Raw genomic sequence first — 25857 nt, forward strand, 5'->3', positions numbered from 1 at the left:
AGAAATTATTTTAGCAATTAAACAATTAAAGGTGGGGAAAGCACCAGGAACAGATGGCCGTTTATTATAAAGATTTACAGTTAGAAATGATGGAACCTTTAAAAGAATTATTTAGAACAATTCAATCTGGAGGAGAAGTGCATCGTGGAAAACAGCTTTTATATCGCTGATTTCCAAACCAAAAATTATAGGCCAATATCGCTCTTAAATACTGATTACAAGATATTTGCAAAAAATTTAGCAAATAGATTAATGAAGGTAATGCAGCAAATGATTCATAGTGACCAAACAGAATTTATAACTGGTAGACAAATGAAAAATAATGTGAGACATATTGTAGATTTATTGGAATTTTTGGAAAGAAATAACCAGGTCTCTGCAGCGCTGATTTTTTTGGATGCTGAAAAAGCTTTTGATCAATTGGACTAGCAATTTTTATTTAAGGTACTGGAGAAAATGGAGTTTGGGGATAACTTTTTGCAACCTATTAGGGCAATATATCAGAAGCAAACAGCTCAAATAATAATTAATGGTAGTTTGACAGAAGCATGTAACATTGAAAAGGGGACAAGACGGGTGTCCGTTGTCACCTTTGTTGTTTGTTTTAACATTGGAAATATTATTGATTAAGATAGAGACTCAAATAAAATTAAGGGAATTAAAATAAGAGGTCAAGATTATAGATTGAGAGCGTTTGTGGATGACTTGGTTATTACATTAAGTCAACCGACTTAGTTGTAGATTTGATGGAGATAATATTGTTATATGGAAAAGTTTCTGGATTTAAGATAAATATGCAAAAAACTTAAATATTGTCTAAAATATGACTACAGAACAAAAGGTTGTTTTAGAAGAACTAACGATTCAAAATAGTTAAAACGACTAAATATTTGGGGTATATCTCAGCTTCAAATGTGAAATTATATAAAAATTATGAATTGTTATGGTTAAAAATACAAAAAGAGTTAGATAGTTGGAAAAAATTACAATTATCTTTATTGGGAAGAATTGCAGCAGTGAAAATGAATTTTTTGAAAAAGTTTTTATTTTTGTTTCAAATGATACCTATACTTAAAAAGGATTCAAACTTGGAGGAATGGCAGAAAGGTATTAATAAATTTGTTTGGGCAGGGAAAAGACCAAGATTAAAAGATAATGCAATATGTACGTGAAAGAGGTGGTCTTAAAATGCCCAATTTTAAATTATAAAGCTGCTGCTTTATCATCAATTAGCGACTGGTTTAATTCAACACAAGGGAGATTATTGAATATTGAGGGTTGTGATTTGTTATTTGGTTGGTATGTATATTTATTGTATGACAAGAAGGTGGATAATGTTTTTAAGACACATATATTAAGGTATGCTCTGTTGCGAGTTTGGAAAAAATATCGATATAAGTTAAATTTTAAAATACCAATTTGGGCAATACCTAAACATGCAATAGAAAATATAATTGTGGGATTTAAACATGATGTGACTACATATAAAGAAATTCTTAGGATGGAAAGGAATGTATGGCAATTGAAGCCATATAATATTTTAAAAGAAGGGAAAATAGTACAAACATGGTTCCAGTATGGGCAGTTACAAGCTAGATGGAAGGAAGATCAGAAAGTTCGTATTTCGATAACTGATGAAAATTTGGTAAAACAAATTAGAGATCAATGTCAAGCACATATAAGAAGGATATACAATGCATTGATAGAAATAAGACTCAGAAATGGAACTTGTTAAAGACTGTATGATAAAATGGGCCCAGAATTTTCAAGAGGTCATAACAATGGATATCTGGGAAAAGATACGGGTTAGAAATGTAACATTTACACAGGCTCAAAATTTAAGAGAGAATTTTTATAAAATGTTTTATAGATGGCATTTAGATCCTAAAAAATTAGCAAGTATGTATCCAAACTGTCAGCCTAAATGTTGGAGGTGTGGTTGTGATGATGCAATGTATTATCATATATGGTGGACTTGTAAAAAAGTCAAAGCTTTTTGGATTAAAATTTGGTGGAATATGCAGAAGATATTTAAGAAAAAGATAAGGTTTTCTCCACAGTTATTTCTGTTGGGTATTATTACAGATTGTACTGTTATAGATACTAAATTGATGTTGAATTTAATTACGGCAGCAAGACTTTTAGTAGCGCAATATTGGAAGAAGGAGGAACTGCCTACTATAGAAGAGTGGACTTTGAAAGCTTCAAACCTGGCGGAAATGGCAAAGTTTTCAGCATATTTGAAAGAACAATCGCAACAGAGATATATGGTGGAATGGAGAAGATGGATCGAGTATATTCAGAATAAATATGGGACTAAAAAGTTTCATTTATCATATGAATAAGTATTAGTTTTATATGATGTATTTTTAGGTATTCATTATTAGTTAGTTATTTAGTTATGTTTAAGGGGAGTTAAAGTGTGAGAATTTAATGTGGTTTTTTTTAGTTAGCATATTTTAGCTTAAGTTTGTAAAAGTTAATATTCAGCTCTAGAAAGTCGGGGGGGAGGGCGAGGGAGGGTAAGTGGGGGGGAGGGGGAGGGAGGGAGTTTATGTTCTTAAAATGTATTTTAAAACTTTTCAATAAAAAAAAGAACTGTATTAGTTTAAACATACTAAGGGGAAAAGAGAGGAAATACTTAATGTAGTAGTTTGAGACTTGTACTAAAGATATTTGTATGTAATTGAATTATCGATCAACCCAGCCGCCATGTTGCTTTTTTATTTAAATGTAAAACTAGAAAATCAATAAAAAAATTAAAAAAATAAAATAGATTCTCTGTACTTTCTGTTATTATTTGACAGTTGTTCTAAACCACTTTCGTTTTCTCCACATGGAAGTGCATGGCAATTCTCTAGGTAGTAAAAGGGATTGGATATAATTTACATTTATACTGTTCTTTCACTACAGGAATTTCATATATTATTAATTTTTAAAAGCTCTGGTCTTCTGGTTTTAATTTTTAATTTTTGCTTATATTTTTGACTGTGAAAAAGATTTTTTTCAACCTTCTCTGATCTCCTTTGTCATGGTGCCTCCCCTGTCTTTGAGAATTGTTTGTGACTAGCTGTAAAAACTCAGTTAAAGGAGAACCTTGGATTAAAACAAAAATGCAAACAATAAATCAACTTAAAGACAAAGTCCTTTGGGAAGCTTTCAAAAACAAAATACTTTTCAATTTACAAGCCATAACTGAAACTTTTGTTTAAAAGTTTGATAAATTAACAATGGTTTTAAATCCACCTAAGGATGATCAGTAGCAACAACAATTATTGAGTCAGATTTACCAGTGGATGGGTTGCAATTTAATTTGCTGCTAGCAGAGCTGAAGAAGAAGCCCAGTTTGAATGCAGGCTGCTTGGAGATAGCTGAAGATGCTATGGATTTTAAAGACTCAATGCTGCCATAATTGATGACTGATGAAATGGATTCTTTCAAGAAGATTGATGGAGATTGGGGAGTAGAATTATTATATTTAACTAGAAAATAAGTGTTAAGAGACATATCTCAACCTACAGTAGGGCCTATGACTTTGGAAATGAGAAGCAATTGTTAAGAAAGATCTTAATTAAAATTTTAAGGAAATGTATTATTAATAAAAAAGATATCGGATCAGAGACAATGTTTGTGGTGTGTGGTAGATAAGAAGACATTGTAGACGTTCTACAAGTTAAATACAATAACAGATTGTTAACAGAGGGTTTTGAAATTTAACTTTACTGTTGGATTACCTGTTAACTACCTTTTTATACACAGTAGATAGCAGGTCAACTGGTTGCAGGTCAACTGGTTGCAAATAGATTTGTAGAAGCTTATAAATTGTGGACCTGGGAAAACTTATTGCTGTTTACATCTACAGTTGCAAGAAAAAGTATGTGAACCCTTTTGGATTACGTGGAGTTGTGCATGAATTGGCCATAAAATGCGCTCTAAACGTCATGTAAGTCACAACAATAGAAAAACACAGTCTGCTTAAAATACTACACAAACATTAACTGTTGTCATGTTTTAATTGAACATAAGATGGAAACATTCACAGTGCAGGGTGGAAAAAGTATGTGAACCTTTGGACTTAATAACTGGTTGACCCTCCTTTGGCAGCAATAACCTCAACCAAACGTTTCCTGTAGTTGCAGATCAGACCTGCACAACAATCTGGAGTAATTTTGGACTACTCCTCTGCACAAAACTGTTTCAGTGTAGCAATATTCTTGGGATGTCTGGTGTGAATCGCTCTCTTAAGGTCATGCCACAGCATTTCAATCGGGTTGAGGTCAGGACTCTGACTGGGCCACTCCAGAAGGCGTATTCTGTTCTGTTGAAGCCATTATTTTGTTGAATTACTTGTATGCTTTGGGTCATTGTCCTGTTGCATCACCCATCCTCTGCGGAGCTTCAGTTGGCAGACAGATGGTCGTACGTTTTCCTGCACAATGTCCTGATAAACTCTGGAATTCATTTTCCCATCAATGACAACAATCCGTCCAGGCCCTTAGGCAGCAAAGCATCCCCAAACCATGATACTCCCTCCACCATGTTTTACAGTGGGGATGAGGTTTTGATGTTGGTGTGCTGTGCCTTTTTTTCTCCACACATAGTGTTGCGTGTTTTTCCCAAACAACTCAATTTTGGTTTCATCTGTCCACGGTATATTTTGCCAGTAGTGCTGTGGAACATCCAGGTGCTCTTTTGCAAACTTCAAACGTGCTGCAATATTTTTTTTGGACAGCAATGGCTTCCTCCGTGGTGTCCTCCCATGTACTCCATTCTTGTTTAATGTTTTCCTTATTGTAGATGTGTCAACAAAAATGTTAGCATGTGCCAGAGATTTCTGTAGGTCTTTAGCTGACACTCTAGGATTCTTCTTTACCTCATTAAGCATTATGTGCTGTGCTCTTGCAGTCATTTTTATAGGACGACCACCCCTAGGGAGAGTAGCAACAGTGCTAAACTTTCTTCATTTGTAGACAGTCTGTCTTACCGTGGACACATGAACATCAAGGCTTTTGGAGATACTTTTGTAACCCTTTCCAGCTTCATGCAAGTCAACAATTCTTGATCGTAGGTCTTCTGAGAGCTCTTTTCTGCGAGGCATGGTTCACATCAGACAGTGCTTCTTGAGACCAGTAAACCCAAAAGAGGTGTGTGCTTTTAAGGGGCAGGACAGCTGTCAGCAACACATCCAATATCATCACACTGGTTGGAGTCAAGGTTGGCTCACTCCTGGCTGCAATTAGCTCTTGGAGAAGTCATTAGGCTAGGGGTTCACATACTTTTTCCACCCTGCACTGTGAATGTTTCCATCTTATGTTCAATTAAAACATGACAATAGCTAATGTTTGTGTAGTATTATTTTAAGCAGACTGTGTTTTTCTATTGTTGTGACTTACATGACGTTTTGAGCGCATTTTATGGCCAATTCATGCAAAACTCCATGTAACCCCAAAGGGTTCACATACTTTTTCTTTCAACTGTATTAGTATTTAACCGGGGAGGACAAAATAATAATAATAACAATAACAATAATAAATAATAATAATAATAATAATAATAATAATAATAATAATAATAATAATAATAATAATAATTTTATTTTATTAAATTTATATACCGCCCTTTCCCGAAGGACTCAGGGCGCTTTACAGGGTATTTAAAATCAAACAGTACAAAATACAAAAATTAAAAAACAATTTAAAAAGATTAAATTATCCCTTAAATAAAAACCCCAGTTAAAAATTCTCAGCCTGGGCCGGAGAGCTCAAAGAGAAGAAGAAGAAGAAGAAGAAGAAGAAGAAGAAGAAGAAGAAGAAGAAGAAGAAGAAGAAGAAGAAGAAGAAGAAGAAGAAGAAGAAGAAGAAGAAGAAGAAGAAGAAGAAGAAGAAGAAGAAGAAGAAGAAGAAGTTGGAAGGGACCTTGGAGGTCATCTAGTCCAATCCTCTGCTAAGGCAGGAAACCCTATACCATTTCAGACAAATGGCTGTCCAGTCTCTTCTTAAAAACTTCCAGTGTTGGAGCATTCACCACTTCTGGAGGCAGGTTGTTCCACTGGTTAGTTGTTCTAACTGTCAGGAAATTTCTCCTTAGTTCTAGGTTGCTTTTCTCCTTGACTAGTTTCCGTCCATTCCTTCTTGTCCTGCTTTCAGGTGCTTTGGAGAATAGCTTGGCTCCCTCTTCTTTGTGGCAGCCCCTGAGATATTGGAACACTGCTATCATGTCACCCCTCACCCTTCTCTTCATTAAACTACACATACCCAATTCCAGCAACCGTTCCCTATATGTTTTAGCCTCCAGTCCCCCAATCATCTTTGTTGCTCTTCTCTGTACTTTCTAGAGTCTCGACATCTTTTTTACATCGTGATGACCAAAACTGGATGCAGTATTCCATGTGTGGCCTTACCAAGGCATTGTAAAGTGGTATTAGTACTTCACGTGATCTTGATTCTATCCCTCTGTTAATGCAGCCTAGCACTGTGTTGGCTTTTTTGGCAGCTGCAGCACACTGCTGGCTCATATTTAAGTGATTGTTCACTAGGACTCCGAGATCTCTCTCACAGTTACTACTATTGAGCAAGGTACCACTTATACCACGGGTCGGCAACCCGCGGCTCCGGAGCCGCATGCGGCTCTTTGAGCCGTCTCCTGCGGCTCCCAGCCGCCCGGTGCGCACGCACCTCTTTGAACGGGCAGTGGTGTGCGCACACCTCTCCAAATGGAGAGTGGCACCGCCCATTTGGAGAGGTGCACACGCACCTCTCCGAACGGGCAGAGGTGCGCGCGTACCTCCGCACGAACGGGCAGCGGTGCCGCTCTTTGAGAAAGCTGCCGCGGCCCGTCTGCAAAGCTGCCGAAAGTGGCAGCTTTGTAGACGGGCCGTGGCAGCTTTCCCAAGAAGCGGCGCCGCTGCCCATTCTGAGAGGTGCGTGCACACCCCTCCGAATGACCGTAGGTGCGCGTGCACCTCCCCAAACCTTTGGAGAGGTGTGGACGTACCTCCGCGCGAACGGGCAGCGGCGCCAGTTCTTGGGAATGCTGCCGCGGCCCGTCTACAAAGCTGCTGCCTCCGCTCCCTTCCTTTGCCCGGCCTGCTTTTCCAACCTCACTTCCCTCCCTGCCAAAGCTCCTCCTTTTCTACTCCAACCGATTTTCGGGGTTCCTCGGCTTACACCCCTTGGCGAGAGACCCCAAACGTCCCTTTCTCACCGCTCCTCCCTCCCTGCCCGCAGAGGCTCTTGCCCTCCCCTGGCTCGTTCAACGGGGGGGGAAAAAATAGGTCGGGTACCCCTTTCCCCCCCCGAGAACAACACGTGTAAATCTCAAAACGACCCCGGCAAGCTTTGCGCAAAGCCGCCAGGCAGACCCGCGAGCTGGGGCTCAGAGCTAGCAGCTGGAGGAGAAGAAAAAGACGGCGCCGTCTGAGGAGTCTCTTCTTTGGCTATCTTGCTCTGCCTGTCTCCCACTTGAAAGAACCTCCTCAGTGGATCGGTGCGGTGAAGAGGCCGGGCTTCCTTCGGGGGGCCTTTCATTCCTGTACAAGGGGGAAGGGGAACTCTCTGTGCTTTTGTGTTTGTGTGTGTGGCCCATCTGCAAAGCTGCCGAGGAAGGAGAAGCGGGATACTGGTTGGGTGGGGGAGCGGCAAAAGCGGGGGGGAGAGAGAGAGAAATGGCTCCGCCTTTGGTTCCCCCTCCTAAAGTACAGGGGCGCTAGAGAAAGTTTGGAGTTGGGTAAGGAAGCGCAAAATTCAGGAAGGAAAGCGGGGCGGCGGGCAAACGGGAGAACCGGGAGCATTGGGGGGGCGGAAGGGAGTGATTACTGTCTTGCTACTAAAACGAGGGCCGGCCACTCCGCTGGGGCGAGTGTGCCTATCCTGCTCCCTTTCTCTTCCAAGCGGCGCTGCTCAGCGGGGACGGCGACGACGACCTCGGAGTCACAACCTAGGAATGCTAAGAATGCGTGTTGGCCGCCGGCAGTGGAAGGCAGGAAACATCGGGGCTTGAGATCTCGCTTTCCCCCCCTCTTCCTCCCTCTCTCATGCTTTACATACACACACACACACACACACACACACACACACACACACACACACACATGCACACACACAAAAGCACAGAGTTCCCCTTCCCCCTTGTACAGGAATGAAAGGCCCCCCGAAGGAAGCCCGGAGACCTGCCGCGTTCATCAAATATTGACGAACACGGCAGCTGTGCAAACGGGATGGCGGCGGTTTGGAGAGTGCGTGCGCACCTCTCCCAAGGACAGCGGCGGCTTTCTGATGCCTCTGGCTGGAATCGCACCCGTTAGCAGCGCCAGGAGCGTCCGCCGGGGCAAACGAGGGGAAGGGCGGCTCCCCCAGCCTCGCAGATCCTTGGGAGCGGCAAGGGCCAGGTTTCTGCTCAGAGGGAGGGGGGAGCGCAGCTCGCACGGTCCGGCTTCGTCCTCTGGCCCGGCCCAAATGCCACCTCTCTCGTCCCCTGCGCCGGGGCCAGGGGCCAGGCTGGGCATGCGAGGCGTTGTTTCCCTCCCACAGGGCAGCTGTGGAGCAGACAAAGAAGGGAGGGACGTGCTCCCTCCTGCCCCCCTCTGGAAAAGCGGGCGGGGGGCGGGCTTCCTGGCTAGGCTTCTTTGGGATGCTGGTGCCTGAACAAAGGGCGGGAGCCGCCCAAGGTGGGCTGCAGCAACTCGCTTCTCTGCCCCCCCTCCAGGCAAGCGGAGCTTCGTCCCCCGCCTCTCCGGACCTACCCATGGCGCTCCGACCCTCCCACTTTTAAAAGCCGCTGTTCTTAGGACAAAAGCCCCCGTCGCCCCCTTCCCCCTGCGCGCGCCAGCCTGGCCCCGTTTGACGAACGCGGCAGGTCTTCGGACGGGACGGCGCGCATCTCTCCAAAGGGGAGACCCGTCGCCGCGCAGGTGCCTCCCATTTTGCGCATGCGCAAGATGTTTTTTGCGCATGCGCGTGAGTGGACGCACGTGCACGCACTTTTTGCGGCTCCCACTTTTTTGTTTGTGTGACAGAACCGGTTCTGAGTGGCTCTTTTCCTTTTTCCGGTTGCCGACCCCTGGCCTATACTATACCTGTGCATTTGATTTTTCCTGCCTAAATGTAGAACCTTACTTTTTTCACAATTGAATTTCATTTTGTTAGATAGTGCCCAATGTTTGAGTCTGTCCATATCCTCCTGTATCTTAAGCCTATCTTCTGGAGTATATTCCAGTCCTAATAGCAATATTTTATAGTAATCCTTTGTCTCAAGTATCCTGAAAATTATCAGTCAGACAAGGTTGTAATCCACAGTATTCCAAGTGTTCAAAATGTTCAGCCTCCCTGCAGCCAGATATATTCAAAAGTCAAATTTTTCTTTCTCTCCCACTAGCTCTTGAGATAAAAAGTCCAAGCTCAGTAGGTAATTATAGTCCAAGAAGGATGATAAATATTTTCCTTTATTTTCAGCTGTTCTCCCTTAAGCTGAAAGTCACCAAGCAGCCAAGAAGCTAGTTATAGTGCTATACTCAAATCCACCACTAGATGTCATTCAAAGTCCATTTTCCATTCTTAAAACAAAGGGTAGATTTCTTATATTTCACCTGAATAGTTTTTTTTCCAAAGAGAAAATCTTAATAATTATCTCAGTTCTCAGATTTATCAAAACTGTAGCTTTGATAGATACACTTCAGTATTGTGTATTTCGGTCCCCCATAAAAAATTTAAACACTGCTTCTGTTCACATCCGGAGGTTTTAAGCTTCTTGGGAGCCTTTCCCAGGAAATTCAGTTGTAAAATAGTAAAGAAAGGATCAGTATTCTCACTCAGTCCATACATGCTGTTTAAAGGTAAAGGTAAAGGTTCCCCCACACATGCGTGCTAGTCGTTTCTGACTCTAGGGGCCGGTGCTCATCTCCGTTTTAAAGCTGAAGAGCCAGCGCTTGTCCGAGGACATCTCCGTGGTCATGTGGCCGGCATGACGAGATGCCAAAGGCGCACAGAACGCTGTTACCTTCCCACCGTAGTGGTCCCTATTTTTCTACTTGCATTTTTACGTGCTTTTTAACTGCTACGTTGGCAGAAGCTGGGATGAGTAACAGACACTCACTCTGTTACGCGGCACTCGGGATTCGACCCGCCAAACCGCCGACCTTCTGATTGACAAGCTCAGCATCCTAACCCACTGAGCCACCGCGTCCCTAGACATGCTGTTTACAATGTGCTAAGTAAAACTTTTGTTCTTCAGTTGTCAGCAGCTAATGGCTGGCAGGAGAAATGTGGCCGGTCTTACTCCTGCCGGTTTAAAGGCTTTCCTTGGATCGAACGGAGAGACGACCACCTCTCTGTGATCAACAAGACACCCCTCTTCTTCATTGCTGCTTCAGGTCAACTTTAAGCCCTTTTCAGGGCCCCCAGCAGTGTGAAATCGGGCGAGGAAGGCAAAGCCATGCCTTCCTTCGCCCCATTTCGCCATGACACAAAATGGGACACACAATTTTTTCTAATATACTCGTCAATTCTGTTTTTCTGAAGTTTTTTGAAGTTTGTATTTTAATTCTCTGAATAAAATAAAAATTTGTGAGGAAAAATAGTTTAGTTTTTTTAAAACAAAACATTTTTAAAGAAAGAAGCTGTAATGAATTAAAGATGATGAGGTGACAACCAATGATATCCAAACCAGACAGATCTGTTGTATGGATTTTGTTGTCAAGGTAAAAAATAATAATAATCAAAAGGTTTTTTTATTTAAAGCTGGAAGGAAATTAAGGTTGAATCTTTGGGGCTGACATTTTTATATGGCTTGATTTATGCAATAGGCTCCTATGTATTTACCAAATGACTGTTGTATCTGCATTAAAAACTTTAATAGTAAAAATCCTTGAAATTTCTGCTGTTACCTAGTTTCTTAGAGATTTTAGAATTAGAACTGTGCTTGATCTGATCTTTGATAGTATTCTAAAATCAGGGCAGATTTATTTTTTAAAAAAGGATTCTAATGTTAGTTGTTGTTTTCCCTGAATGGAACCTGAATATGTTTTTATATTGTTTATCTTTAGGCAATGAAAAACATAATCTTCAGGTTGATTCTCAAGAAGGTAGTCAACCAACAGTACATGATTTGGCTTTACTAACTGAGCAAGTAACTGGAGTTCCAGTTTCTTTTCAGAAACTGATTTATAAGGGTAAGTATAACTTCCCTGTATATTCAGGCATAAGTCCTGTTAAGTTCTATCCAGATTACTCTCTGGATAGAAATGTAAGCAAAATGCTTTCTGTATTCAGTATTAAATATACTACTTAGTTGGAAAACTGGGAGTTAAAATAATTTCATATTTTATTCATCTGTGACTTGATTTTAAAATCATATACCCGTGGTGGCGAACCTATGGCATGCGTGCCACAGGTGGCACGCAGGGCCCTCTCTGTGAGCACACAAGCCGTCACCACAGTCCTAGCCGTTCAGCTGGGTTTTATAAAACCTTTTCGCTTTAGGCCTCGCTGCCATGTGCAACAAAAAAAAAGGTTAATCAATTTCAACTTCTCGCTGGAAAAAAAGATCTCTAAAGTTGGAATTGATTGATTGAACTTTTTAGTCCCACCAAGTCTGCCATTACCACCGCAGCCACACCCATCCGATGGGCCACACACTTCCAATGGGCCACACCCACCCAATTGGCCATAGCCACCTGGCACCCGACAATATATAAGTGGGTTTTGGGTTGCAGTTTGGGCACTCGGTCTCTAAAAGGTTCGCCATCACTGTCATATACAATTATTTTATTGTTATTGAGGAAATATGTAAGAGATTTTGACACAGAAATATTTTCATAATATTTCATATTAACTTTTTTACTTAGGAATATTTGAAAAATAAGGATATGTATATTAACAAAAATATCAGTAATAATAAAGAATGATGAAACCATTCCAAATTATTTCACTTGCTTTCTGTTTTAATAATGTTAAAGAAAATAACATTTTAAAATATTTTTAAAATTTGAAATAAAATTGAAATGTTAAAATAATTTCTAAACCACTTATTTGATGGATTGAAAAAAAATACAAAAATTATTTTGATTTAAAATATTGTGATGGGGGAAGATTTTTTTTAAACATTTAATTCCTATAATGATACTTCATGCATTTTTGGAGGAATCTGAGCTTAAAGCAGACTTGCTCTGAACCCAGCATGCCTCCAAAATGCTACCTCCTTCTTGCCCCATTCCCCAAAGCAGTAGTCTTACATTTGGGGCAGGAGGTTAATAATTTTATTGGAAACAGATTGTACTTAAGTTTTTTCCCCACATATGCTGTATATATGAAGTATAATATATTTTTTTAAAATAAAGTTGTTTCACACATTTTGAATACATTTAAAACTTTATTTTTGTTTTTGTTTGTTGAATTTCCCAAAATGAACTTGAGGATTTGGTTATTCTTTTTCTATTAGGAAAGTCATTGAAAGAAATGGAACAACCATTGTCAACGCTTGGAGTGAAAAATGGTTGTAAAGTTATGCTGATTGGGAAAAGGGTAACTGTTTTTATGAAGTCTATATTGAATTTTGCAAATCAATGATATTGGTGAATATCCATTACGTGATAAGTACATAATGGTATTGTATTCTAGTCTTTTTTTGGAACTCTTACATAATTTTATTTCATTTTATGTCCTCAAGGAACTAAAGGAACAATAAGAAAATTTAATTCTGCATTTTTTGCTCTTGTTCCATTTAAGCCCAATTACTTGCACAACTGCCACCAAAAGATTTTGGTTTGGTAATGGCAGTACAATTGGACTCACATATTGTTCAAACTCATGGTTTGCTCTTGCCATGTGTTGAATAAATCAGAGTGGCATGGTTCACATAATAAATGAAGTAAAAACCTAATAAATCACGTTAATAACTTAATGTATTGATGAAACGTGAAACAGTTCAATTAATGGAAAGCTATTTTACAGTACAAGAAAGGCAATAAATAATCAAGATACAGCTTTTAGGGAGGCTTACAAAATCAAAATGTCCCTTATATAATTTTGTGCATCTATTTCTCACACACGCATTAGGACAGCTTGTTGATCTTGGCCATGCGCTCTAGATCCATCCTTACAAGAAGAGTGTAGTTCCTGCTACTATCACTACTACTACCACTACTACTAGCAGCAAGCTTATAGGGCCTGTTCCTGGCTGTGACGTTGCATTGATGTGGGGTAAGGAATGCATCAGCCTCTCATCATTCTCTGACTGGGTGTTAAATTATTTCTTGTTATGCTCCTGCCCTACATCCTGCCTTACTATCACTACTACTACCACTACTACTAGCAGCAAGCTTATAGGGCCTGTTCCTGGCTGTGACGTTGCATTGATATGGGGTAAGGAATGCATCAGCCTCTCATCGTTCTCTGACTGGGTGTTAAATTATTTCTTGTTATGCTCCTGCCCTACATCTAGTCAAGCTGCTGCCCTACATTTGGTAGTTACTGTTGTATTTGAAATTGATAACACCTTTCTGTTTATTTCTGCTATTTAATAAATTAATGTTTAGTGGCATACTGTAGTACTCTTCATGTTTGTCTCACTTTATGAAAGAGCTTCTTTATTGCAGTCCTTAAGCTAATAAACTAGGTCAGGAGTGTCAAACTGCCGGGCAACAGGCCAGATGCATCATAGCAAAACCACGCCACCCCATTGCCAGCAATAGCAAAAAAGTCATGATATGTTGTGACACGTCACGTGACGTGAGTTTAACACCCCTGAGCTAGGCCATATTTTGCACTTAAGATGAATTTGAAATACCTAGTCCACACTAATTAAAAGTTAATTAATTAAAAATAAATTATAATTAACATTGAAGGTTAAATTAAAATTAAAATTATTTTAATTAAAATCTTTATTAAATTTAAATAAATTTAAATAATCAAAAGTTTTTAAGAAATTACAGAAAAATATCCTAAAATCTACTCATTTTCCTGCAGTATTGACTTAGAAACTGCAATTTTATGAACAGAACCCTTTTAATCCAGTCTTCATTTCAGTGGTACAGTTTATTCACTATAGGAAGTCCTCAACCTATGACCACAATTGTGACCAGAGTTTCCATTGCTAAGCAAGGCAGTTATTTTTTCTTTTATACATAAGTTTATTAAACTTATAAAAATATAACATACACATGAAAAAGAAAATAGATGAAAAAAGGAAAGGGTGAAAAGGGAGGAATAAACTAGCATAAAGGGGAAAAAGGAAAAAAAGTGTTACTTTTTGCAGTGCAATAGAATAAAAACAGCACCTAAAAACAATAACATTGTAGCCTCAACTTTATACTTTTGCATACCTAATTTGTATTAGCCATTTCTATGACAACAAACTAGTCTCAGCCGCAAATCTCAGAATCAGAGTTTCAATTTTTTCCTATCTCAAACACAAAATCCAGAAGTGGTTTCCAAGTAAAAATGGATGTATTCTTTGAAGATAGTTTGGCCATCTCTGCTACTTCCATAAGTTTTTCCAGCCATTCTTCAATTGTGGGAATAAGTATCAAAAGTTCTTCAGTGACATGATACCAGTCTTCCAGTACTTGACGGATTGTCACAGAGAAGAGGGAGTCAACCCATTCTTCACAGCACCTAAGGGCAGTATAAGAACAATGGAAGGGAGATTGTTAGAGAAATTGAACCTAGAATTAAGGAGAAATTACCTGTCAGTAAGAACAATTAATCAGTGGAATGGCTTGTCTCCAGAAGTTGTTGGTGCTCTATCACTGGAGGTTTTTAAAAGGAAATTGAACAACCATTTGTCTGTAATGGTATAGGGCAGTGATGACAAACCTTTTAGAAACTGAGTGCCCAATAACCGGACCCGCTCTGCCCCCCTGCCCACCAAGGGGCTGCAGGGGATGGGGTCTGGGGCGATGGTGCACGTGCCCACAGAGAGGGCTCTGAGTGCTGCCTCTGGCATGTGTACCACAGGTTCGTCGCCACTGGTATAGGGCAGGGGTCTCCAACCTGTGATCTGTTGGGCACCGGGCTGCGGGAATGGCTGGCAAATGCATGCACGTGTGCACGCACCCCTCCACTTGCGCTAGCGCCCTTGTTGCACATGTGCAGGAGTGCTAGCACCACCACCAGTGTCATACGGACGCTAGCCTGTTTGTAAATGCATGCATGTGCCATCTCTGCTGCTAGCCCCACTGCAGGTGTGCATGGCTTGCTTGCACATGTGCATGGGTGCTAGTGCTGCCGCTGTATGCATGCCCATTTGTGCTTGCACGTATGCGGCCCATTTCCCTGCTCCTCCCTTTACCTTCAGGCCACCAACCTGGAAAGATTGGGGAGCTCTGATATATTTTTTCCTACTTTAACAGGGTGTTGGACTAGAAGATCTCTAAGGTCTCTTCCAACTCTTATTAGTCTGTATTCTCTAAATCCACCAAAGATGGTTAAAAGTTCCTTGTTTACATTTACATTTTCAACATACATTAGCAATAACTTTGACAATTTATCAGCTGTTAAATACCAATATAAAATATCATTTAATAAAAAATGTCTTTTAAATTATAGTTTAGTGTAAATTTTAAATCCTTCATCCACATGTTTCCCATTGTTCAAGCATTATATTGTATTCAAATGATTTCTTATTAAATCATACAATGTTTCATGTATTCTCCAAACTGAATTTCAGTAATAATTTATAAATATTGACAATAAGATGTTTCTCCCCCGTGACAACGATTCCACAGATGCTGAAGAAATCTGTCGCAGCAGTGAAAATGAATGTCCTGCCTAAATTTTTATTTTTATTTTAAATGATACCGATTCTTAAGAAAGATTCTAATTTGGAAGAATGGCAACGGGGTATCAATAAATTTGTTTGGGCAGGGAAAAGGCCACGAGTTAAACTTAAGATTATGCAGGATACTCGTGAGAGAGGTGGTCTTAAAATGCCTAATCTTAAACTATATTATGAAGCTGCTGCATTAGTAGGAATAAGTGATTGGATTAATTTGACACAAGAGAGATTATTAAATCTTGAGGGTCACGATTTGTTGTTTGGCTGGCATGCATATTTGTTGTATGATAAGGTAGACAACGTGTTTAGAGTGCATATTTTAAGACAGGCATTGTTGAGAGTTTGGAAGAAGTATAGACATAAGTTAGATTGTAAGATGCCACTGTGGGCAATTCCAAAACACGCAATAGAAAATATACATGTTGGATTCAAACATGATGTGACTACGTACAAGGAGATCTTAAGCTTGGAAAGAAATGTTTGGTGTTTGAAATCATATAGCCTCTTGCGAGAAGAGAAGGTTGTTCAAAATTGGTTTCAATATACTCAGTTACGGGCCAGGTGGAAAGAAGACCAGAAAAATGGTTTTACAATGACTGATGAAAATTTGATAAAGCAAATCAGAAATCAGGGACCAGCACATATTAAACGGATATATCTTGCATTGATAGAGATTGATTCAGAAACAGAACTTGTTAAGGATTGTATGATAAAATGGGCCCAAAACATCCAGGAAGTTATCACAATGGACACGTGGGAAAAGATTTGGGTGAGGAATGTAAAATTTACACAAGCTCAAAATCTAAGAGAGAATTTTTACAAAATGTTTTATAGATGGCATTTAGATCCTAAAAAGCTTGCAAGTATGTATCCGAATTATCAGCCTAAATCAGGGGTCGGCAACCGGAAAAAGGCAAAGAGCCACTCAGAACCGGTTCCGTCACAAACACAAAAAAGTGGGAGCCGCAAAATGTGCGCGCACGTGCATGCACGCACGCGCATGCGCAAAACAAGGCAAAACGTGCACCAGCCCTGCCCCCCATCCACCTCCAGTATGGATGGCTCTGCCAAAAGAAAAGCAGCCGAAGCAAGCCTCCCATTGAGAGAATGGGGCGGCGGAGGCTTGCATAACGGCGGACCCAGCCTCTGCCGGCGGCTTGCAAAACGGCGGATTGAGCCTCTGCCGGCAGACACGCTTGCAGAATGGCGGATCGAGCCTCTGCCGGCGGCAGAGGCTTGCAGAGCGCGGATCCAGCCTCTGCCGCCGGCAGAGGCTCGATCCGCCGTTCTGCAAGCCTCCGCTGCCGGCAGAGGCTGGATCCGCCGTTCTGCAAGCCTCCGCTGCCGGCAGAGGCTGGATCCGCCGTTTTGCAAGCCTCCGGAGGTGGCTTGGAGGTGGATGGGGGCAGGGCTGTGCGCGCTTCCCCCCCTTCCCTCTCGTCGCCGGGGCTGTGCGCGCTTCCCCCCCTTCCCTCTCGTCGCCGGGGCTGTGCGCGCTTCCCCCCCTTCCCTCTCATCGCTGGGGCTGTGCGCACTTCCCCCCCTTCCCTCTCGTCGCCGGGGCTGTGCGCGCTTCCCCACCTTCCCTCTCGTCGCTGGGGCTTGCAAAACGGCGGATCGAGCCTCTGCCGGCAGACACGCTTGCAGAACGGCGGATCGAGCCTCTGCCTTCTATTCAGCTCTGGGAAGTGAGGGGGAGGGAGGGGGAGTTTGGGGAGGAGGGGGAGCTCCACGGTGCAAAAATAAAGCCCTGCCGCTCTTTGCGTTGCTTGCCCGACTGGCTGTCACGGGACCACACGGATCGCCTCGCTCCCACCGGCAGCTGATTCCTTCGAGTTTGGTCTCGAGCGATTTTGCATTTTCTCCAGTGCTGAAAGACACTCGGGGAACTTGAGTTACCAGCTCCCCGATCGCTCCACCCTCATCTTCTCTTCGTTCCCGCTTCCCCTTCCGAAGGTTCCTCTCGCCGTCCGTGACTAAAGTCCCACTCCCACGCCCCGCGGCAGGTTGGATCCCCCCCAACTATCTTGAGTAACTACAGCCCCACGCTGCCCTCCCCCGGGCCACCGCAGCTGGAGAGGATGGCTCTGAAGTTAGATATTTCGCCCGTAAGTCGCAGAGGGACCCCGGGTGTTCATAATTGATCCATAAAAACCTAATACCGAATAAAAGTAGGATACATCAATAAAAAGATCCAATTTGATTTTCCCCCCGCCACACACACACACACACACACACACACACACGTTGGAGACCCTCCGGCGTGGCTTGGGCACCCAGAGGCTCCCGCTGCCCCCTTTTCTCCACCGGGCGAGAGAGGCAAAACGTGCACCAGCGGATCCAGCCTCTGCCGGCGGCTTGCAAAACGGCGGATCGAGCCTCTGCCGGCAGACACGCTTGGAGAATGGCGGATCGAGCCACTGCTGGCGGCAGAGGCTCAATCCGCCGTTCTGCAAGCGTGTCTGCCGGCAGAGGCTGGATCCGCCGTTTTGCAAGCCACCGGCAGAGGCTGGATCCGCCGTTTTGCAAGCCGCCGGCAGAGGCTGGATCCGCCGTTTTGCAAGCCCCGGCGACGAGAGGGAAGGTGGGGAAGCGCGCACAGCCCCGGCGACGAGGAGCCAACGGAGGAGGCGGGCGGGCGAAGCGCGGCTTTCGCTCGGCGGGGCTCTCAGCCCCGGCGACGAGGAGCCAACGGGGGGCGGGCGGGCGAAGCGCGGCTTTCGCTTGCCGGGGCTCTCAGCCCCGGCGACGAGGAGCCAACGGGGAGGGCGGGCAGGCGAAGCGCGGCTTTCGCTTGCCGGGGCTCTCAGCCCCGGCGACGAGGAGCCAACGGGGGAGGCGGGCGGGCGGGCGAAGCGCGGCTTTCGCTCGGCGGGGCTCTCAGCCCCGGCGACGAGGAGCCAACAGGGGGCGGGCGGGCGAAGCGCGGCTTTCGCTTGCCGGGGCTCTCAGCCCCGGCGATGAGGAGCCAACGGGGGAGGCGGGCGGGCGGGTGAAGCGCGGCTTTCGCTCGGCGGGGCTCTCAGCCCCGGCGACGAGGAGCCAAAGGGGGAGGCGGGCGGGCGGGCGAAGTGCGGCTTTCGCTTGCCGGGGCTCTCAGCCCCGGCGACGAGGAGCCAACGGGGGAGGCGGGCGGGCGGGCGAAGTGCGGCTTTCGCTCGGCGGGGCTCTCAGCCCCGGCGACGAGGAGCCAACGGGGGAGGCGGGCGGGCGGGCGAAGCGTGGCTTTCGCTTGCCGGGGCTCTCAGCCCCGGCGACGAGGAGCCAACGGGGGAGGCGGGCGGGCGAAGCGCGGCTTTCGCTCGGCGGGGCTCTCAGCCCCGGTGACGAGGAGCCAACGGGGAGGGCGGGCGGGCGAAGTGCCGCTTTCGCTCGGCGGGGCTCTCAGCCCCGGCGACGAGGAGCCAAAGGGGGAGGCGGGCGAAGTGCGGCTTTCGCTGGCCGGGGCTCTCAGCCCCGGCGACGAGGAGCCAACGGGGGGGCGGGCGGGCGAAGCGTGCCTTCTTGCTCGTCGGGGCTGCTAGCCCCGGCGACGAGAGGGAACGGGGGGGGAAGAAGCAGATCTACTTACGTTTTACTTCTTCCTCTCTTCCTCCACTCTGCCAGTAAAAAAACAAAGGTTTGTGGGCGGTCCCACAAACCAACCAATCAATTTAAACTTTTCAAGTTTTTTTGTGAGAAGTTTAAATTGATTAAGTTTTTTTAGTACCATTTTTTTTTCAAGAGGGAGGAGGCCTGGGAGCCGCATGGGCCGGCTCAAAGAGCCGCATGCGGCTCTGGAGCCGCGGGTTGCCGACCTGTGGCCTAAATGTTGGAGGTGCGGTGATGAAGACGCAACATATTTTCACATATGGTGGACTTGTAAAAAGGTTAAAGCCTTTTGGATAAAAGTCTAGTGGAACATGCAGAAGATTTTTAAACAGAGGATAAAGTTTTGTCCGCAACTTTTTTTGTTGGGGATAATTACAGATGCTACAGTTGTGGACACTAAGTTGATGTTGAATTTAATTACGGCAGCAAGACTTTTGATAGGTCAGTACTGGAAGAAAGAGGAACTGCCGACCATAGAAGAGTGGACTTTAAAGGTTTCCGACCTGGCTGAGATGGCGAAGATTTCGGCCTATTTGAAAGATCACTCGCAAGAACGCTATATTATGGAATGGAGAAAATGGATTGAGTTTATCCAGAACAAGTATAGGGTTAAGAAATTTCATGTAGCATTTGAATAAGTCTTCTTTCTTTTTTTCTTTTTCTATTTTGGTTTTTCTATATATATTTAATATTACTAAGGTTTGTTTTATCCTATATAAGCTAGAGAGTGATGGATTTTAGAGTTTATGGTTGTTAGTATATGATTGTTTATGATTGTTTTTTTTAATATATACCTTGTATTTAGCTCTGGGAAGTCAGGGGGGGAGGGGGGGAGGGGGGAGAGGTAGGGGGGGGAGGGAGAAGGGAGGGGGAGGGGGGATTTTTTTTAAAAAATTGTATGTTAAAACTTTTCAATAAAAAAAGAAAGAAATCTGCAGAAGATATCCCACCTGCAAGCCAATCCTTAACTATACCCCAAGAATGGCAAGACATGCTTAAATCAATACAGGATACGGTTCTTAAGAACCAAGATACCTTGGTCAATAATCAAGAATCTACATTTAAGGTACTGGAGGAACTAAAATCGAATGTGGCAATATTGACAGATGAGACTAGACAATTTCATACAAGATTCGAGGAAATACAGAATATTTTAACTAAACATGAAGATCAGCTGCAAACTATAGAAACGAAAATTGCCAAAACAGATGAGAAAGTGGGGAGGATGGATGCCCATTTTGCCAGAGTCAACAAACGATTGGAAAATGAGATGGTGATGTTGGAAATGGATAAATCTGGGAACTTCCTACGTTTCCAGAATATAATGGAAGAAAAAGAGGAATGCCTTCGAGAAGTGATAGGAGAAGTTATGGCTGGGATTTTGGGAAGAGACCAAACTGAGATATTACGAGATGTGGATGAAGCTTATCGCATTTATACTAGTTATGCCAGACGTAATAATCTACCCAAAGAAGTGCATGTCCGTCTTACTAAAAAGTCAACTCGAGATGAGATACTCCAGAAAACCAGGCTCCAAGCATTTACATACAAGGGAAAACATATAGTAGTACTGCCACAAATACCAAAGAGAGTACAAGATATGAGAAGACAGTTTGAATTTCTTACAACTTTTTTAAGGAAATATAAGATTCGGTACCGTTGGTTACTACCAGAAGGAATATCATTCACGTGGCAAACTCAAAGGCTTAAACTGGAGTCACTTCAGAATGCACAGGACTTTTATGAAACACAAGTTACCTTATTTGATCGAGAAAGTGAAGGAGAAACAGAGAGTAAGAGTATGGAAGAAACTTCACAAGAACCCAGTATAGAGCAGCAGGATGACCAAGGAAAGAGGATGAACGGCAACAATAGGACTGGAGATGCAACAGGGCTACAAGTTGAAACTAGATCACAGAGACAAAAGGCCGCAGGTAAGTAAGAGTATGGAAGAAGAATTATATTTGTTTTCCATTAATATTAACGGATTAAATGCCCCTGCTAAAAGGAAAAGAATTTGGCTTAACTTACAAAAACAAAATTGTGATTTGATTTGTATACAGGAAACTCATATATGTAAAAACCATCAAAAAGTATTAGAGTGTCCCCAATTGGGGAAATTATATGTATCCTTGGCCAGTCAGAAAAAACGAGGTATTGCTGTGTACGACCGCAAAGGATTAGTGACACAAGTGTACTCTGATGAAGAGGGAAGAATACTAGCGCTGGAAACTAAAATAGGTTTAAAACTGGTATTATTAGTAGTTATATATGCGCCTAATACGGATCAGAATTTTTTTAAAAAAAGTTATATAAGAAATTAACTGATCTTGATTATGAAAATATATGTATTTTGGGGGACTTTAATGTGATTAAAGATGTTAATAAAGACTACGAACCAGGGGCAGGCCCCCCCAAGGTACATAAAAAGACAAAGGAAAATTTTGCCTAAAATATGGGACAAGCTAGTAACCCAAATTGGACTTTCAGACGTATGGAGAGATTTACATCCTACTCAAAAACAATTCACCTATTTCTCCCCTAGGCACCATTCATGGTCTCGAATAGATATGTTTTGGTCGACATCTGAGATTAAAGAGACCATTATAGAGGTAGAGATAAACACCAATGTATGGGCAGACCACCACCCCTTAATAGTCAAATGGGCAGGACTCCCCCAAAAAAGGGCGAGGTGGTCTATGAGACCAGATTTAATGAGAGATGAGGAATTTCTCAAAAGTACAAAAAAGGAGTTAGAATTTTTTTTATAGAAAACAAAAGAGAGGACACCACTCTGCAAACTATTTGGGACACAGCTAAGGCAGTAGTGAGAGGGCTCGCTATAAAACATTCGGCCTATAGTTGGAAACAAGAAAGATTAAAAAGAGTTGAGTTATTTTCAAAATTATCAAAAATAGAGGAGGCGCTGCAATTAGATCCCCAAAATTCCCAGCATAAAGAAAAAAAAAGATTTGATCAAACATGAGATTCTTTTGATTGATCAAAAAGAGCTGGCAGATAAAATTAAGAGGAGCAGGCAGAGGTACTTTGAACACACTAATAAACCGGGGAAATGGTTAAGTTACAGATTAAGAAAGGAACAAAAAGCAAAAAGGATAGACTATCTACAAGATCAGGATGGTAACTTGGTGATTAATAAGGAACAAAAACTAAAAATTGCACAAGAATTTTATAGACTACTTTACAGTGAGGAAGAATGTCCACAAAGCAAGTTAGAACAATATTTTCAGAATTATCGTCCCCAACCGATTTCGGATTCTTTTAGACAACTTCTGAATAAGGAAATAACTATGGATGAAGTTGAGGAAGCTATTAAAAAACAAACAAGGGGGAAAACTCCAGGCCCTGCCTTGTGAACTTTATAAGGAATTCATTGACCTGCTAGGTCCTCAATTAAGGGATATATTTAATAACATTTTAACTGATGCAAAAATGCCCGAATCTTGGAGAGAGGCTCATATCTCCTTAATTCCTAAACCTGATTCGGATTTGACGTTGATCCAAAATTACAGACCAATTTCATTATTGAATGTAGACTACAAAATTTTTACGACCATATTGGCAGGAAGACTTAAAATATTTCTTTCCCACTTTATTCACCAGGACCAAAATGGTTTTTTACCCTATAGACATCTTAATGATAATGGGAGAATAATTTTAAATGTATTGGAGTACTACCAGAAACTTTCAGACAGGCCCATGGCGATGATATTTGTAGACGCACAAAAAGCTTTTGACAGAGTTAATTGGAAATTTATTATGCATCAATTAAAAGTAATGGAATTTGGCCCTAAATTTATGAATGCGATTCAAACAATATATTCTGAACAGTCGGCTAGGCTGCTTTTTAATGGAGCGATGTCTGGAGAATTTGGAATTTTCAAGGGCACCAGATAAGGTTGCCCTCTTTCCCCATTATTGTTTGTTTTGGCTCTGGAACCACTTCTTGATATAGTTAGACAAGATGAGACTATTAGGGGCCTCAAAATTAGAGGAGAAGAATATAAACTTCAGGCTTTTGCCGACGATTTAGTGTTTGTGTTAAAGGACCCCCTAGTCTCTGGGCCAAATTTAGTAAAAAGGATTGAACAATATGGTGAGGTGGCAGGACTGAAAATAAATAGAGGAAAAACCAAAATGTTGTCCAAAAACTTAACTGATGTAAAGAAAAAAGAAATAGAAGGAATTATGGGGTTAAAATTTGCTAAAAAAGTAAAGTACTTGGGAATCGAATTAACCAATAAATGTTCCAATATTAAAGAACTTAATTATAATAAATTATTTGCCAATACACTACAAGATCTTGACAGGTGGAAAAATATTCAATTATCTTTTTTGGGCAGAATTGCCGCAATCAAGGCACACATCCTCCCACGTTGGATTTTTTTATTTCAAACGGCCCCCGTAAATTTAGACAACAAATTTTTTAGGAAATTGGATCAAGCAATAGGGAAATTTGTTTGGCGGGGTAAAAAACCACGAATAAAGGGAAAAATGCTCCAGGAGCACAAAACAAGGGGGGGCTTGGGACTTCCAAACTGGGAGTTATACTATCAAGCCTCTGCACTCCTCTGGATTAAAGATTGGGTATCCCTGTCGAGGAAATGCATATTAACTATTGAAGGCTTTGACCTTAACCAAGGATGGCACTCAACTTTATGGTCATATCAAAAAACTCCATCCAAGTACTTTACTAACCACTACATCAGGAGAATTTTGATCAGAATTTGGCAAAAAGTTAAAAAACGAATGTATACTAAGATTCCCAAATGGGTGGTCCCATTGGAGATAACAACCCAGCTGACTGTTCACAACCTGAAAAGAAACTGGTCCTACAAGATTCTGGTGGATGAAGAAGGGAATCTGAAATCTAGAAAACAATTACAGATACAAGGTATAGATATAGACTGGTGGTCATACATTCAAATCCAAACCAGGTTTTCTAAGGATAAACAGGAATACGGCATCTCCCAAACTAGTCAACCCTTCGATAAAAGTTTGGAAGGCCCCAGACTAAAATTTATTTCTGGAATGTACAATCTCCTCCTAGCTAGATATATAGATGATGAGATCGTGAAAGATACAATGATAGCCTGGGAGAGAAACATAGGGAGGTCGATCCAACTAGAGGAATGGCAGACAATATGGGCCAGAACGATGAAAATAACATTATCTTCGAAATTCAAAGAGAACTATTTTAAAATGATTTATAGATGGTATTTGCCACCAGCTAGAATAGCCAAAATGTTTCCAGATGCCTCTGATAAATGCTGGAAATGTAGACTGGCCAAGGGTACTTTTTTCCACCAGTGGTGGACTTGCCCTCAGAGTAAGAAATATTGGGAGAAGGTCCAAAACTGGTTAAAACAAATAACTGGTGTCATCTTCCCTCTGCATCCAGACTCTTACCTACTTGGTATAAAGCCAAAACTAATTAATAGACAAGATTGGTATCTCTTTGTACATGTTACAACAGCAGCGAGAATAACCTTCGCTCAACAGTGGAAGGATATAAATATTCCAACGGACCAAATGTTAATTAATAAGATTCTGAATTGTGCTGAAATGGATAAACTAACCTATATGTTAAAACAGAAACAAGAATCTATGTATTACACCAACTGGGAACGATGGTATGATTGGTTAAAAAATAGAACAAACCTAGAATAGTTAATATGACACTTCATAGTAATCTTTATGATAATATTTAATAGTCGAAATAGACAACGTTAAATAAGATTTAAGATTTACCGGGATGTAATTATGTATAACTGCACAGGGGATTTCAATCCCCAGTTAGTTTATAAGCATGTTTGTTAAGTGTTTGTTTGTCCTTTTCCTTTTCTTTCTTAATTCGAAATGTATATACTTAATGTGTATGTGTCTGTAAATATTTAAAATAAATTTTTTAAAAAATAAAAAAGATGTTTATTATTACCATACAGTACAATTTGAAATTCATTTTTACAAGGTCAGACCCATAACACTTTTGTCTAGTTTAAATCTTTCTTTCAACTGATAAATGTAGAGCAGTGACTGACATATCCTTTTGACTCCAACTCTTGGGCATAAGAGTAGGTTCATCTTGATTAAAAAGTATTATTTTGCACTAAGTCCACAAATCTGACCTCACCATCATTTATTTCTTTTCTTAAAAAAAAAAAGCTTCCTAAGGTGTCATTCAAAGAGTTACCTTGTAGAGAACCTTGTTTTATATTTGTTCCAGAGCTTTAGGATGGCATGCATAATAAAATTATTCTTAAAGTCAATGTTTATTTTTTAAATCTTGTCATACTGTAAGTAAGCATGCCATCCAAATCTTAGTTCATGGCCCTGTAATTGAAGTAATCTCTTGTTTTGGAGAGTTACCTACTCCTTCATTGAGATCATCAGAATCAGTTTCAAATCTGGCAAATCCAAAACTACTTTCTTCTGTAGCATTTTGCAATAATTTGCAATTTTTCCTTGCTATATAAA

The 25857-nt window shown here is 41.8% G+C and overlaps 1 protein-coding gene across 3 annotated transcripts in view; it reads left to right on the forward strand.

The window, feature by feature from the left end:
- BAG1 (BAG cochaperone 1) overlaps window positions 1-25857 on the forward strand; it is a 79737-nt gene that overhangs the window by 21580 nt on the left and 32300 nt on the right. For all 3 annotated transcript variants that reach the window (XM_083377175.1, XM_083377174.1, XM_083377176.1), the window contains exons 2-3: window positions 11039-11164; window positions 12433-12515. In XM_083377175.1, the coding sequence (XP_083233301.1) occupies window positions 11039-11164; window positions 12433-12515 (209 nt within the window). The remainder of the gene's footprint in view (window positions 1-11038; window positions 11165-12432; window positions 12516-25857) is intronic.

Source organism: Vipera ursinii (assembly GCF_947247035.1).
Source record: "Vipera ursinii genome assembly, chromosome: Z".
In the NCBI taxonomy this organism is placed as follows: Eukaryota; Metazoa; Chordata; class Lepidosauria; order Squamata; family Viperidae; genus Vipera; species Vipera ursinii.